The 15,790-nt window shown below is 42.3% G+C and overlaps 1 protein-coding gene across 4 annotated transcripts in view; it reads left to right on the top strand.

The window, feature by feature from the left end:
• LOC147725928 (long-chain-fatty-acid--CoA ligase ACSBG2-like) overlaps positions 1-15,790 on the top strand; it is a 437,166-nt gene that overhangs the window by 140,750 nt on the left and 280,626 nt on the right. For all 4 annotated transcript variants that reach the window (XM_086960053.1, XM_086960055.1, XM_086960052.1 and 1 more), the window contains one exon: positions 15,126-15,214. In XM_086960053.1, coding sequence (XP_086816179.1) covers positions 15,126-15,214 — 89 coding nt within the window. The remainder of the gene's footprint in view (positions 1-15,125; positions 15,215-15,790) is intronic.

The raw sequence follows: 15,790 nt of genomic DNA, 5'->3' as shown, positions 1-15,790 counted from the left end.
TGAAACTATTAGTAATCACCCTCTCAGGGTACCCCACCATAGGACTAGGTATATGAACAAAGCAAATCTCAAACAAGTTCCTATCTCTCATACTTCTATGACTACCTCCAAAACATCCCTTAAATGCTCTTATCTCAATTTTCATTCAGCTGTGAAACATGCTGCAGACTTAGCTGATCTCATACTTAACCTCGACCTTGACATTCTTAGACTCACTGAAACTTTGCTGAACAAATCCTCATCCACAAGTCTTGACACTTTCAGACCACACTGACCAGGCCACTCAGGGGGTGGCATATCATGTTTATACAGGTCCACATTATCATTGAAACAATCAGAGGCTTGGTCACTGACTTCCTGCGAATACCTTAGAATCAGGATCACCAAAACTGACCACTCTGTTTTTTCACACGTTTTACCACCCACCAAGAGATAGTTACATGTTCATGGAAAAGATCATGGTGATTAGATGCTTTAATATTGATGAACATAACAACCAGATTTCTCTTGGTGACTTCAAAATTCACTGTAACAACTCCAGGAACCCTCTTGTAAACTGTTTCAAATCCTTCCTTCAGGACCTCAATCTTATCCAAACCTGCACCAGCCCGACCCATATTAGTCGAGCCACCTTAGATTTAGTCATCCAAAAAGATAACAATGTACACATTCAATCTATCCTACTTTAGGACTTAACCGACCACTACTGCACCACCTTCCTCATTTCCAAAATGGCATTACCACCAAGAGTCAACCTGTAAAAGCCACATTTTAGGTCTGATACACCCACACCATTAGCTCCTTCACTATGTTGCCTCTTAGCAACGAGATCTTGCTCCTGCTCTCCTGTATGTATGACACTTATGATCTTACTGAACACTACACCAATTCCATGTCAAAAGTCTGGGTCACCATTGTCCCTTTACATCTAAAGAGAATACTGTCTAAAAGATCCAACCCCTGGTTCAAATGTAACCTAAAGAAAGCACACAGACACCTCAGACTGGCAGAAAGAGCATGGAGACACACACCCTCACATCAGGAGCACCAAAGCAGAATTCTTCCAAAACCAACTTGGCACAGCTATGAATCAATCAAAGAAATGTGTTCGAAATCATTAAAAACCAAATGATGCTCAAAAGGAATACCCAATCCTCAAACAACAAATCACTACCTCACAGCAATATCTTTTCCTCCTTCTTTGCTGAGAAAACCATGCTAATCACCACTGATAGTAAGAATGCTTTGAAACTTCTACAATGTGACCCCCATTACACCCCACTCCACCCCTCCAGGGAGAAGGTTTCAGAACCCCTGCACCTGCAAAAACAATGCCCCCTAGTCTAGTCTTAAAACCTTCAATAAAGATGATATCTTAAAACTTCTGACCTCTCTGATATACTCCAACCACTTCAACAATCATCTTCCCACTAAACTCCTCAATGTGCCCATTCACTTCCTGCTGCCGTGACGGACATTGGTTATCAATGCTGCACTCACCCAATGTTTCCATTCCAGGCTGCCTCAAAAGTGGCCAGGTTACTCCTATACAAGAAAAACAACTCTGACCAGTCCGACCCTAACACAATCGCCCCTTCTCCAGCATAGAAATGCCAGCCAAACTCTTAGAAAAATGCATGCACGTACGGCTTCGCAATCACATTGAACAATTCCAACTCTTCTACTAATGCAATGTGGCTTCCGACAGGGTCATAGCACCAAAAAGGCCCTGTTCCACATTGTTGATGATGCCCTACACTCACTAGACCAGCATGAACCTTGCCTACTGATCCTACTGGCAGTGTTCAACACGGTTAATCATGATACCCTTTTGAACCGATTCGAACTCAGGATGAGCCTCTCCAGTACTGTGCTATACTGGTTGTCCTTTTTCCTTCACAACCAGTCTCAGTGCATTCCAATCAACCATGCTCTGTACAATTTGGATACCCCAAGGTTATACTCTCCCCCCAACATTGTTTAATCTATACATGGAGCCCCTAACTGAAATCTCCAAACTCACACACATCTCCTACCACATGCATGAGGGAAGCATCCTTTACAATGCAGATGTTACAACGCGTTGTCATTACTACGCAGTTCTAACAACGCAACTACCATTACAACTTAATGCCATTATAACGCATGGCGTTACAATGCATATGCTTTTACCAGGGATGCCTTTACAACAAATTTCATTGTAGTGCATGAATGGTAAAGGCACATGTGTTTTACATGTAAGTATAAGGTAAGTATAGGGTTTAGGGTGGGTTTGGGCTTTAGCGTATAGGTGTATAAATTTTAGGGTGCCAAGGTTACACTTTAGGGTTCAGGGTGGGTATGGTGTTTGGGGTATCAGGGTTAATTTTGGCATTCAGGATGGGCTTGGGTTTGGGGTGTCTGGAGTAATTTTAGGGTTCAGAGTGGATTTATGTTTTGGGGTGCCAGGGAACACTTTAGGGTTCAGGGTGGGTATGGTGTTTGGGGTATCAGGGTTAATTTTGGCGTTCAGGGTAGGCTTGGGTTTGGGGTGTCTGGAGTAATTTTAGTATTCAGGAATGGGTTAGGTTTTTGAGATGGCAGGGGTAATTTTAGGGTTAAGGGTGGGTTTAGGCTTTGGGGTGCAAGGGTTATTTTGAGAGTTCTGGGTTTTTGGGGGGTTGGGGTACTAGCGTTAATTTTGGGGGTTAGGGTGGGTTTGGATTTTGGAATGCCAGGGGTAATTTTAGGGTTCAGGGTGGGTTTAGGTTTTGTGGTGAAAGCGGAATTTTGGGTTCAGGATGGGTTTAGGTTTTGGGGTGCAAGGGGAATTTTGGGTTCAGGATGGGTTTAGGTGTTGGGGAGCAAGGGTTGCTGTTAGGGTTTAGGGTGGGTATGGTATTTTGAATGCTAGTGGTAATTTTAGGATTCAAGGTGTGTTTGAGCTTTTGCTGTACCATGGTTCATTTTGGAATTAAGGGTGCATTTGGGTATTGGGGTGGCAGCTGTAATTTTGGGGTTCAGGGTGGGTTTGGGTTTGGGGTGCATGGGTTAATTTTAGGGTTCAGGGAGTGTTTAGGTTTTGGGATGCCAGGGTTAATTTTCATTTTCAGGGTGGGTTTGGGTTTTGGGGTGCCAGGTGTAATTTTAGTGTTAAGTGTGGGTTTTTGGGGAGCCAGGGTTAATTTTAGCGCGGTGAGCGCGGGGGTGCCTTTTTGGTAACCAGGCGCTATATAAAACTCAGAATAATAATAATAATAATAATTTTAGGGTTCTGGGTTGGTATGGGCTTTAGGGATGGTAGGGGTACTTTTAGGAATCAGGGTGTGTTTGAGTTTTGGGTTGCTAGGGTTGATTTTAGGGATCATGGTGTATTTGGGGTTTGCAGTGCTAGGGGTAATTTTAGTTTTCAGGGTGTGTTTGAGTTTTGGAGTTCCAGGGGCAATTTTAGGGTTCAGGATGGGTATGGGTTTTGTTGTGTTAGGGTTCATTTTAGGATTCAGGGAGTGTTAGGGTTTTTGGGGTTCAATCGTTAATTATGGGGTTCAGGGTTAATATGGGTTTTAGGGTGTCAGGGTTCATTTTGGGATGTCAGCGTGGGTATGGATTTTGGGGTGTTGAGGTTAATTTTGGGGTTTAGCTTAGGTTTGGGTTTTGGGGTGTCAGGAGAAATTTTAGTTTTCAGTTTTGGTTTGGATTTTGGGGTGCAAGAGTTATTTTTAGGGTTCAGGGTGTATTTGGATTTTGGTGTGCAACAGTTATTTTTAGGGTTGAGGGTGTGTTTGGATTTTGGGGTGCAGGGGTTCATTTTAGGGTTGGTATGGGTTTTGGGGTGTTAGGGGTACTTTTAGGAATCAGCGTGTGTTCGAATTTTGGGTTGCTAGTGTTAATTTTAGGGATCACGGTTTGTTTGTGTTTTGGGGTGCTAGGGTTAATTTTAGGGCTCAGTATGAGTATGGATGTAGTGTAAGTGGTAATTTTAGGATACAGGGTGTGTTTGTGTTTTGGGGTGCTAGGGTTAGTTTTAGGGTTCAGTGTGTTACCGTTTTGGGTTTCAGGGGTTAATTTTGGGGTTCAGGGTATGTTGGGTTTTGGGGTTTTAGGGCTAATTTTAGGGTTCAGGGTGGCTTTGTTTTTTTGGGGTGCCATGGGCAGTTTTAGGGTTCAGGGTTGGTATGGCCTTGGGAGTACTAGGGGTAATTTTAGGGTTCAAGGTGGGTTTGGGGGTGTTCTGGGGTAGTTTTATGGTTCAGGGTGTGTTTAAGATTTGGGGTGACACAGTTAATTTTGGGATTTGGGGTTGTTATGGGTTTTGGGATGTCAGGATTGATTTTGATGTTCAGGGTAGGTATGGATTTTGGTGTGTCAGGGTTAATTTTGGGTTTCAGGGTGGGATTGGGTTTTGGCATGTCAGGTGAAATCTTAGGGGCCCATTAGGATGGCGGGCGTATTGGCCCCACCAGGCTGGCGGTAGCCACCACCGGCCTGGCGGGAACAATCCGCCACCATCCACACATAAATGACCCCCTGCCATATTAGTATGGAAAGACCATCCGCCACTTTTCTTCCCCGGTCGCCTTGCGGCCGGGGCGGAAAAGGTTTAATATGGTGGCGGTGTCTATTAGACACAGCCAGCCATATTACCATGGGCTTAGTTAGATGCCGGAAAAGGCATGCGGTCTTCACTCTGGGGGGCCCCTGTGGGCCCCCAGAGTGAAGGAGAGGTGGGGGGTGCACACGGGGGGTACTATTTCCATTACCAAAGCGACAGGCTTTGTTAATGCAAATGCATTTGTACATTGTTAGCATTGTGGCGGGCGGTGCTGAGAGCACCGCCCGCCACAATGTTAACAATGCAGGATGCGCCCACCACAGTGACGGGCGCATCCTAATATCCCCCACGGGACCCCCGCCCTTATGGCAGGTGGTCCCAATACCCAATAGGATGACCCCCTTAGTGTTCAAGGTGTGTTCAAAATGGTGGCCACAAGTTATAATTTAGTGTAGATACAGCCATTAAAAATGAACATATGTTCATCAAATATGGCCACTCAGGTTGGTGTTTTAGTCACAATTTACTGCTTTTCGCACCTTGTAGGAGCCTATAAACAGAAGCATGCATAGGTAACCTGCGAATGTTGCCAGTACGTGCTATGTTAGCCAACTGCTCACATTTTATTAATTCAGTGGAGGCCATAGCACTAAATAGTGGATCTTTTCAGATTGGCCTCTCCAGGTCCGAATTTAGTTGAGAAGTGTTCATTCAATATGGCCACCAAAGTTCACAGTCTAGTCTAAACTCACTGTTGTTTGTGGCTTATAAGAGAATAGCAAGGAAGTTCACAAGCAACTTGACAGTTTCATTTTTTCAGCTTTTCAAGTCCATCAACCAGTTGAAATTTAGATCGTTTTTGATTAATTAAGTTGCTCAATGATTTGACTTCCTGTCTTCAAATTATTTCTATGTGCCTACACTCAGTGACATTCAATCTAGAGAAATTACTCTTTGATCGAAAAAACCTCTCTGAATGTTCCCCTTGCAGGCACATTGTCCTTTCATCTTCTTTGGGCATATCCTGCTCAGTCGTACAATAGCCAGTAAGCTGAACACCCTCTTTGGTGCATTTACCAGGTCTCACAACCTCCAGACTTCTTGAAGGGCACCTGTGTATCAGCAGAATCAAAGGCCCGGCCACAGAAGTCCCAGTGGAAATATCCAGGGTTCCCCAGCAGGCCCATTCACCCAACTGTTCCAGAGGTCATAAAAGGGCCTAGTGTCACAGACACTGGGATGACCCATCAAAGTCTTGGGGGTCATCCAGAGTTAAAGTCTTTGGGTCCATCCATTAATGGCATTGGGTTGCTTTTCCTGCTAGCTAGGCATTCTTTCAACATTGCTGATTCCAGGTACAGTGTCTTATCATCAGTCTAACCCTTATGTGGGGGTAGCACATTGTAGAGAACCGGGATCTCTGGCAAATCCTTAGGTGCCACATCATGAGTCGACCCTGTCTTACCCTTCTGCACAGCATCCTGGGACATTTTAAGTTGACAATGGAAAAACCTTCTCTTGGAGCCTCAGCTTCACCCCCACTTCACACAGTACCCTGATCCCTTCCCACCAACACTTCAGAAGGGAAGCTCCTCATGTGTTATGATACAGAGGACTTGCCTTTTCTCTTGTTTCTGTGGGTTTGGGCATTCTCAACTCAGGTTCAGTGTGAGGATTTAATTAATCAATGCAGATTTACTTTCCACCAATTCCTGCCCCAGAAACTGGGTTAAGCACTGTTAATTGCTCTATTGTGTGTGGAGATTTTTTTAAATTAACTTGCCCCTATAGAGAGGACAATGGCCTGGAAAATTAACTGAGCCAGCAAAGTATGAACATTTTCAAAATGTCAACAGGTGTGAAAAAATAATGAAAAGATTGGCTGATCTACACTTGGAATGCATGTTTATCCTATCACTTATACCTCACCAGACCCTTTGGGCAAAAGAAGTGGGAAACTACACAGTGGTGTAGTAGAATACGTCCATAATATGTCATTCTGTCTAACACCACAGACTTTCAGGAAGCACTGCAGACATAATCTCTAAATTCCCACGAACATAGTAAGGCCTACCCCAGCTCAAGACCAATCCTTGAACCATCCCTTTCACAACACTGTTCGGGTGCACATACCCTGACCATGCAAAACTGTAGTCTGGCACATGCAATCTGCACATGTGTGCTCACACAGGTGTTCATGTATAACCAACATAGAGACTCCAACCCTAGCTGTGCAAAAGAGGCACTATCCTAAAATGCAAAAACTAGCAGTTGGCACTCTTTGTCCATCTTTAAAGAATGAGTGAGAATCAGGGGCCTCATTTATGAAAAGTGACGCATCGCTGCGAGAAAACAGCAATGCGTCACTTTTCATTGCGACCTCCTTGCGACCCCAATGATGCGTCATATTTACAATGTGACACATCATTGCGCAAGGAATTACAGATACGTCAATATTTCTGATGTATCTGTAAGCGCAAAAGTGACGCATTATTTGCTGGAGTGTGTCACAAAAGTGACACAACACCAGCAATGTGTACTTTCACATTGGAAAGCCCCATGTGAAAGGGCTTGCGTCAGTCTTATGCCTGCTGTGAGGCAGGCGCAAGATTTTGACGCAACAGCGTCCTAAAAGTGATGCAGTGAAATCTTAGAGATTTCACTGTGTCACTATTACGAGGCTTTTTGCGGGGGAACGCCCCCTCTGCATACATTATACCTGATGCAGGTATAATGTAGCGCAGGGGTTTACAAAGTGATGCATCTGCTTAGATGCGTCACTTTGTAAATAGTGCACAACAGGAGGCATGTTTTACGCTGCTGATGCGTCACAAAAAGTGATGCACCGGCGGCGTAAAAGTGATGCACGCCTCATAAATGAGGCCCCTGTTATTCAGACTCGCTCACAGTAAAAGTCAAACAACCAGATAGTCAAAAGCAAAAGGTTAAGAGGGATTAAATGTGCAGAACCCATCTGTTACAATTGCCTTCTCTTGGCTTTGCCCATGAAAAGTTTTTATTATGGCATGCAAAATATTTAAAATGTGTGATGTTTTGCATTGCACAATTTTGTGTTACTGTTTGTTAACATTAAACTGGTTGCAGAAGATAGCTTACTGATAAACATATTCTTCTTGAGCCAATCTTGTGCAGCTAACTTATGCACATTTTTACCCATAATGTAATGTTGTGAGAGAGAAAATATTATGCAATTGGGTAGAAAAATACTGGGGCCCCCAGTTCAAATCTGTCACCCTCAGTTGGTTCTCTTCACTTGAAAAAGAAAAGAAAGATTATTACACTGGAGAAGATCACAGGTCAATCCCATTAATTCGTGGTAATCACATTGGAATAATGGTGGATCTTTGTATCTTCCTGACAGTAGAACATCTCTTGAACGTCCATCCATTTCATTTTACATGGTTGCCCTGATTCATAAATCTATTATTGTGTGTAAGTCAGGATTACACATGCAAGTATCCATATTTTAGAGTGCAAAAACACTTTTCCAACTCATGGAAGTTCGCTAGGCACTCTTAAAAGACCTTTTCACCGAGATTTCTGTGTGTGTCTGATCAGTATACTACTGTAGATGGAGACTCGATGTTCCAGAATAAAGTTCTGGGTACTCATCATCATCATGGGAACCTTTATCACTATTGAGCATGTATGAGATTTACTACTCTCAAGAGCAAGAGGAACTCCTGTTCCTAGATGAGAGGAGGGTGCCTCCTAAACTTTGCCTGCTGTTTCCAAAACTGCTCAGGGTCTTTTGTGCAAGAACGGAACCTCGTCAGTCACATTTTTGTTTGACGGTCACCCCCGCCGCCGCTAGGAACATCGCGGCCGCTGAGCGGGGGGGAGCACTACCCCCAGGAACCTCCACGGCATGATCCTGCCCACTGAGGCGCCCGGAAGGCGCTTGAAAAGAACGTTGCTTCTCCCGCATCGCGGGCGGTTGCTGGGCTGAGCCCGGGCAGAGGGCGGGCCGCCTGTGGCCGTACGGGACCGTACGGGGCCGGGCAGGGCCAGCCCCTTTGATATACCAAACTCTTGGACATTCCAGTAAGGTTTTGTGCACTAATTCGTTTTATTTAACTTGTATTGTTTATTGTGTTACATATAGTGCACAAACTAAGATTAACATGTCGAGTCTGGGTCAAAAATCATCAATAGGAGGGTCTGTTAGAGGGACACTGGACGCCTTTATTACTAGGGTGGTTTCAGTACCGGAAAAATAAATAGTTTTAACTGAGAGACGAATATATACAGAATGGCAAAATAAACGTTCGTCCCTGGGGGATTTACATCTAGCGAAAACTCCAACACATATTACCAATAACAAAGATCAATTGATAGATACAGACATCCCACTGCTGTTACAAGATTCTCCAGTCCGATTAGCGATCCATAGGGACCCAATTATCTCTGATACCACCTTAGATTCACTATTGGAAACCCTTTCGGAGGATCCATTGCCTGAATTCCCTAGAAATGTCACTTCCAAGAAATCCTCAAATGTTAAACCTTTAGGGGTGGGCATTCCCCCAAAAAGAAAGAGGGGGGTGTGAAGCAAAGGGGAAGCAGAGCCAAACCTTGTAAGCCCACTAACACGCCAAAGAAAAGCATAGGCTTAGCTTCAAGTGGGAACGATCAAGAGAATTTGATAACAATTCTTCAGCAAAGATTAATGAGTAACATTGAACATCTGTTCAAATCTATGCTGTTATCTATAGTTGAGAGAATTAAGCGTATTAATGAGCAAATGGGGCCCATCACCGATATTGGAATTGCCAACTCTAACTCACTCAAAGAGTTGTAGTCTAGGCAACCCACCACGATTGTCCCCGAGGTGAGAATGGCACCCTCTGCACCCATTAGTAAAACTAGCAGTAATTCAAACCCAAAAGGCTAAGACAATACATCCAGCACGCAGAATTCGAATACGGCGCAGGAAACTACTAGACCAAAGGAAATAGCAGAAAACAGGCCTTCTAACATAAATGATATGGAAAGTGAGGAAAAAACAGATGTCCCCCAACAAAGACAAGCAGATAATGGGGCCCGCTATTTGCATTGATCTCCCACCAGAGGCAGAACCCCTTGTAATTGTACTAACTGGTATGCCTCCACTCCCAGCTGGGAAATTTAACAGCTACCAGACCCTCAAGAATAAAGCCATTCACTGGCTAAGAGTAAATAGACCACTACCTCCACACCTGGACGGTGAAATTATAAATATTAGAAGGACGGGATGGTTAGGAAGGAGACCAAAGGACGTCACTGGAGATATAATCATAATAAATTTCCAGGATCGCAGAGTGACAAATCACATTCGTGAGTGGTACTGCGAGGGCTACGAGGGAGGTATAACCGCAAGAACCTTGAGTTACTTTTACCTGATAGCTCTAGTGGGTAAGCCTTGGAGAGATGGAAATCAAACCTCCCACCCCACTAGGCCACCTATGTTCAACATCCCTACCTCTAATAGATTTTCCTCTCTCATATGGTTGGAGGGGGTAGATTGACTGATAACGGGGAGTGACAAGGTCATGGGGGAGTATGAGCCTCTTCCAACTTCAGTGCAGAGGGGAGAGTTAAAGGGAATCAATGTGATAGAGACATCCAGTTGCATAAGAGAGGTAACCAATACCAATGCGGACAGGCATATGGTAGCGAACCAAATAACTCCTCCCGGCATATTACCTGTTATAGGACAAGTTTAAAAGGCAAATTCGAGTGTGGAAACTCTGAGGAATGGATCTTGCTGCGATAGAAAGCTCAGTAATTGCCCATACCTATCTATCGTCTCTTGGAATATCGCAGGGCTGATTAGAAATTTGGTAGATCCAACATGGCACTCATTCATCGAGACGTACGATATCATACTCCTGCAGGAGACTTGAATGTTAGAAAGCCCCCACAGGGTAGGATACAAAACGTACGGGGTGGGGGCAACACGATCAGCAAAAGGAAGACCCTATGTAGGACTTATCACTTGGGTTCGTGTGTCTTTGCAAATTGAGATTACTTCCCTAGAAATCAATTCCTAAGATATACTGGGTTTAAGGTTCAGGGACATAGATAACAAAACTACATATCTCTTTAATGTTTATAATAGACCATCGCCTTCACAGGGTGAATTGAATGTTATTAACCAATTTTACTGTGCTATAGATACACTAGGCCATAGCCCAAGGGTATTCATTGCCGGCGATTTTAATTGTAATTTTGAGCCTGTCCATGGTTTTGGTGACTTGATGGAGTTACAAGATCAAGCACACAACATCCCATCCCTGGTTAGTGAAAAAGAGGCCAAGTGTACCGCAGCTGTGATTCAGCTCTTAGGCCTTACTCTGGTTCATAATCTTAGATCCTGTAACGGTTGCATCCCTTCTGACAGACCTAAAGTCCACATGTTCTGTAGATGAACTCGCAAAGTCACATAGACTACATAATGGTGTCACTAAATGTTTGGTGCTTCTCGTACGACCTTAATATAATTCTCAGAACAGAGAGCGATCACCTACCCTTGAGCCTGAGGGCTTCTCCAGAACTTTTTTCTATAGCGATCTCTGTAAAAGATAACCATAGTACCTTAGATGACTAAATAATGTTAAACAGGAGTGACCGTGCTATAAAATGGCCCAATATTTTGGGGGATAAAAGGTTATTGACTAATATCTATTTCGTTTTTTCAGAGACTTTGTCTACGTATATTGAGAGCAACGTAGCACCAATTACAATGACTGACCTACACTGCAGGTTGGTAGATTCTCTTGGCCCTATATTAAGTAAAACAACAAAAAGTAAGAGGGAAAAGATAACTGAAAGGGCCAGTCATGGCAAACCCTGGTTCTCTAAGGACTGTCGGATAGCAAAGTTGGAGCTAATAGCAGCAATAAAAAGTAAGGATTTATTTAAAATAAGGATTCTAAGACGTGCATACAACCAAATATTAGATGTTGCTAAAAAAGCTTGGGATGAGGAGATATGGGAAGGTCTTATTAGAGCAGCCAAGACAAAGGACAAGGCAGGTTTTTGGAATTTAATGACGAAAGGTAAAGGGGAACGGACTGGATCCGGTGAATTATCGCCCGATCAGTCTTATAGACATTCCACAGAAAATATTCGCTAGACATATATTGCTGCGTCTTTCGTCCTGGATCGAAGAAGTGGACTTTCTAACAAAATACCAAGCAGGGTTCAGAAAAAAGATTAGTACGATCGACCAGGTCTTCAGGTTTTTGTGCCTGTGTTTGAAATATATTACGGTTAGACACAGAACACTATATGTAGCATTCGTGGACCTAAGAGCTGCTTTTGATCTAATTCCTAGAAGCAGTCTCTGGATCCACTTGAGAAATCTTGGAATGAGCATCGAACTACTAGTACAAATAATTAGATTACACGAAAATAACTTTGCAAAAGTAAGGTGGGGGCCTCGAGAAGAACTCACTAGAGAAATCCCAGTGAAGCGTGGGGTGCGACAAGGTTGCGTACTTGCACCAACCTTGTTCTCCCTCTACGTAACTGACATCCCCTCCTTCCTTGAAGGAAGTAAGAGCGATTCACCCAAGCTAGGGGGGGGAGGCAATTCCCGCTCTACTTTTTGCAGACGATACTATTCTAATTTCTCAAACTCCTGGTGGGCTCCAAAATTTGATAAATACTTTCCACCTATACTGCCTTAAAAAGGGACTTGAGATTAATCCGAGTAAAACAAAATATATGTCCAATAATCCAAGTAAAATGTTTAAAAAAAAGCTGGAACTCCAAGGAGAAAGATTGGAGTATGTGAATAGTTTCAACTATTTAGGTATCATGCTAGATTCTAAAATGTCGTAGAAACCCCAATTAGAAAAAACTAAATTAATCTTGCTCCAAAACTCTATGCCAATATTAAAGAAACACAGAGGGAGCACCTCGAAGGCTGTATCACCAGCCATCGAGGTTTACAAATGCAAGGCACAATCTGCAGCCCTCTATGGGGCAGAACTTTGGGGTCCGCATTGTCAACACATCTTTGAAGTGGGTGAAAATAATTTTGTACGAAGGTTGCTAACCTTGCCAACAAGGACCCCACTGGTACCTATTTTTTTGGATATTAATCTTAAGCGCACTGATAGCCTAGCTGCGCTACGTCCCCTTATGTACTTGAAAAGAATCTGGACCACGGATGAGCTTGTCCATTACAGACTGGGACTACAGGAGTTAATACCCTTTGGTATCATAAAGGATATCCCCTGGTTTAAACACATTGCCACATGGTTTAATACAATTATTATTAACTTACTGGGAAAAACCAGAGGATTTAACGAAATCTTGTAGTAAAATAGTAAAGCGTGTATTTTGGGATTACCAACGCGATGCTTTACTACAGGATGCCAGTTTAGGACCTCTAACCACAAGGTTCCTCCAGTTTAAAGACGTTCCCAAATTTGAAACTTTTTTAGACGAGGTTTATCCCTCGGTGGCAAAGTCACTATACCTTAAATTTAGGTATGGGGTCCTTCAGACCAATGATAAAAAATCTAAATGGGGCAATACGACTCAAGATAAAGACTCAGATAAATGCAGTTTTTGTAAAAATGTTACATTGGTTAAGGAAAATGTTACACACATTTTATTTTTCTGCCCAGCGTATAAACATCCGAGGGAAAGATGGATTAAACCCCTATGTAACACCCTCAAATTAAGGTACTATAGACAGGCAGAACAAATCTTCCTATCAGATACTGCACGTTTGATAGTCTTTTGCGTGTCTAGATTTCTTATGCGTGTAATGTTCTATAGAATTAAAAATGGTTTGAAACTGTAACTCTACTAGAGCACAATGCAAGTAGGTAATGGATCAATATGCAGATTTATTATATGTCGATTGAGTATTAACAGCCTTAATCTTATTGGTATGTATGAACTAAAAAATGTCTATATCCCCTCTACTTAACTTTTATTGATGTAAATATTTTATCCTTTTAAAATAATGATTTTAGAAACTTCAGATGAATTGTGTAATGATCTCCCGCATCTATGATATAGGGCCCAGTTATCAAAATTTTTATTACTTGATGTGACATTGATTTTAAAACTGTATTGTGATGTACTTTATTATGTACTTTTATGGTTTAGAGAAAAAAAAGCGAAATAAAGTTTTGATGATGATGAGATGAGAGAAGGACAAGGACTCCCACTACGCCAAAGAAAGGTGGGAGTAAAGCGAAACTTACCAAGGAAAGAGACATTTGCACTATGGGCAAACAAATTGGTACTAAGCAGGAGCATTTACATTGGTGCTGCTGATCATGCAAAAATATACATGCGTCTCATTTACAAGAACTAACATATCACTGTTGCAATGCATGTTAAGTCATTATTAATGCCATGGATGCACTGTATTCACGATACGGCGCACCATGGCTTAAGGGACAAGCATGAGTAAAAAAAAACAGACGCATTGGTAAGGAGGGTTGGCTCAGCGGACAATGACGCAGTGGCTAGAAAAGTGATGTATAGCTGAAGTTATGCTTACAACAAGCTCAATTTCAGCTATGCGTCAAAATCAGAGGACATGCATTGTTTGTAACTGACACAAATGGCTCATCGTGTCAGAAAAACTGTGAAGTGTGTGATGGTGGTAGAGTCACCTGGGACACCATACCATACATCCTGGATGTAAATCATCCAAGTATGAATAATGGCTATGTGTCACATTGCAGTGGGCATAGTCTACTAATGTGTAAGATGCTTACGTATTTTTGAGTGTTGAGTGAAACAGTAATGTGAGTGGAAACATATAAGTAAAGTGATGTAAGGTGACAGGTCCTATGGTATCTACCTTATGTGTACACTAACCTCTGTGCCAGGTTGCTCAAGCGGTCACACATCATGTGTGATGCATGTGTGTGCATACTACTAGTTGAGAGGAGGTGATGTAATGACTAATCACAATGTTTTAGGTGAATTAAAATGGACCGAACACCTATTCAGCAGACAATGTGTCATTCTTAATCCTTGATTTTCGAGATGCAGTAATTTTGACGCATTGCAGTCTGTACGTGATGCTTGCCAATGCTGCGTCACTTTTCCTAGGACTCGTGAATACTACAGCATCGGTATAACAACAGAAAATAGAAGGGAACGCATGCCTTGCATTTGATTAATGCAGCCCGTGCAGGTGAAGGAACAAACTGATGCAGTTCAAACAAAAGTGACGCATCTGCCTAGATGTGTCACTTTGTAAATATGGAGCAAAGAAAGCGCCGCTGGTGTGTCAAAAAAAAGTGACACACCAGCAGCACAAGCTTATTGTAAATAAACCCCTTGGATGAAACTATGGTCGTCGTAGGAATTAAAAAGGGAGGCAAATGCTCTTACCAAGTGTCTTAATACCGATAGAAGAAAAAACTAACACAATTATGAATTTCAGAAATTTCTCAAGATGTGCATCAAAACTAACATAGCTGCCATGAACCTGCCACTAGATATACAAATGCAAATATACATTTAATGCAAAAGACCAGATGATGCACCCATAGTACAGTGCTATAAACTGTATATTTAATATTGTGCCTCTTTTTGTTTGGTTTTATAGCTGGGACTGGAGCGATTTCATGGTGTCGGGATCCTGGGTTTTAACTCCCCTGAGTGGTTTATTGCTGATGTTGGTGCCATCATGGCGGGGTAAGTGGATGTGCATTCTCTTGATTTGCTTTTCCCTTCCTCTCTCTGCCTTAATAAAATGCCCATTATTTATTTTTCAAATTGTTTATTTGTGACTTTTATTAGGGCTCAACACGTTCACTTTCTGTTACTTCAGGGTTATGACCACACTATCTACTTCCAATGAACCTGCTAAAATCTTGAGCTGTTGTTGGTTATACTGCATGACAAATTTGGCACTTCATTTAATATGTAGAAAGATACACTTAAGTACTGATAACTAGTCAACTGAACAATCTCTTAAGGGATGTGTGTGTTAAATTATTTGTTATTGATACTAAATTGCTTATTTCTAAGGAGAAATTGATCATTAATATGATAATTATTGTCAAAATGGAGTTTGCTCCCTTGTTTTATTTAAAGTTCAAAATACATAGTGAGCTGAGAAACTCGTTTTGTTGTTTGTCTTGTCTTTACAATAAGTGAAAATATTTCAGATTTTTGCCAGTTGATTTTTAACCCAATAAATACTCCATACTGGGTCAACTCCAATATGATGGGACCTACACCAGTCTCAGAGTTCCCCAGGTATATCAA

The sequence above is a fragment of the Lissotriton vulgaris genome, chromosome 3_1 (genome assembly GCF_964263255.1).
Source record: "Lissotriton vulgaris chromosome 3_1, aLisVul1.2, whole genome shotgun sequence".
NCBI classification, from domain to species: Eukaryota; Metazoa; Chordata; class Amphibia; order Caudata; family Salamandridae; genus Lissotriton; species Lissotriton vulgaris.
The sequence above is the reverse complement of the archived record's forward strand: the minus strand, read 5'-3'. Positions and strand labels throughout refer to the sequence as shown.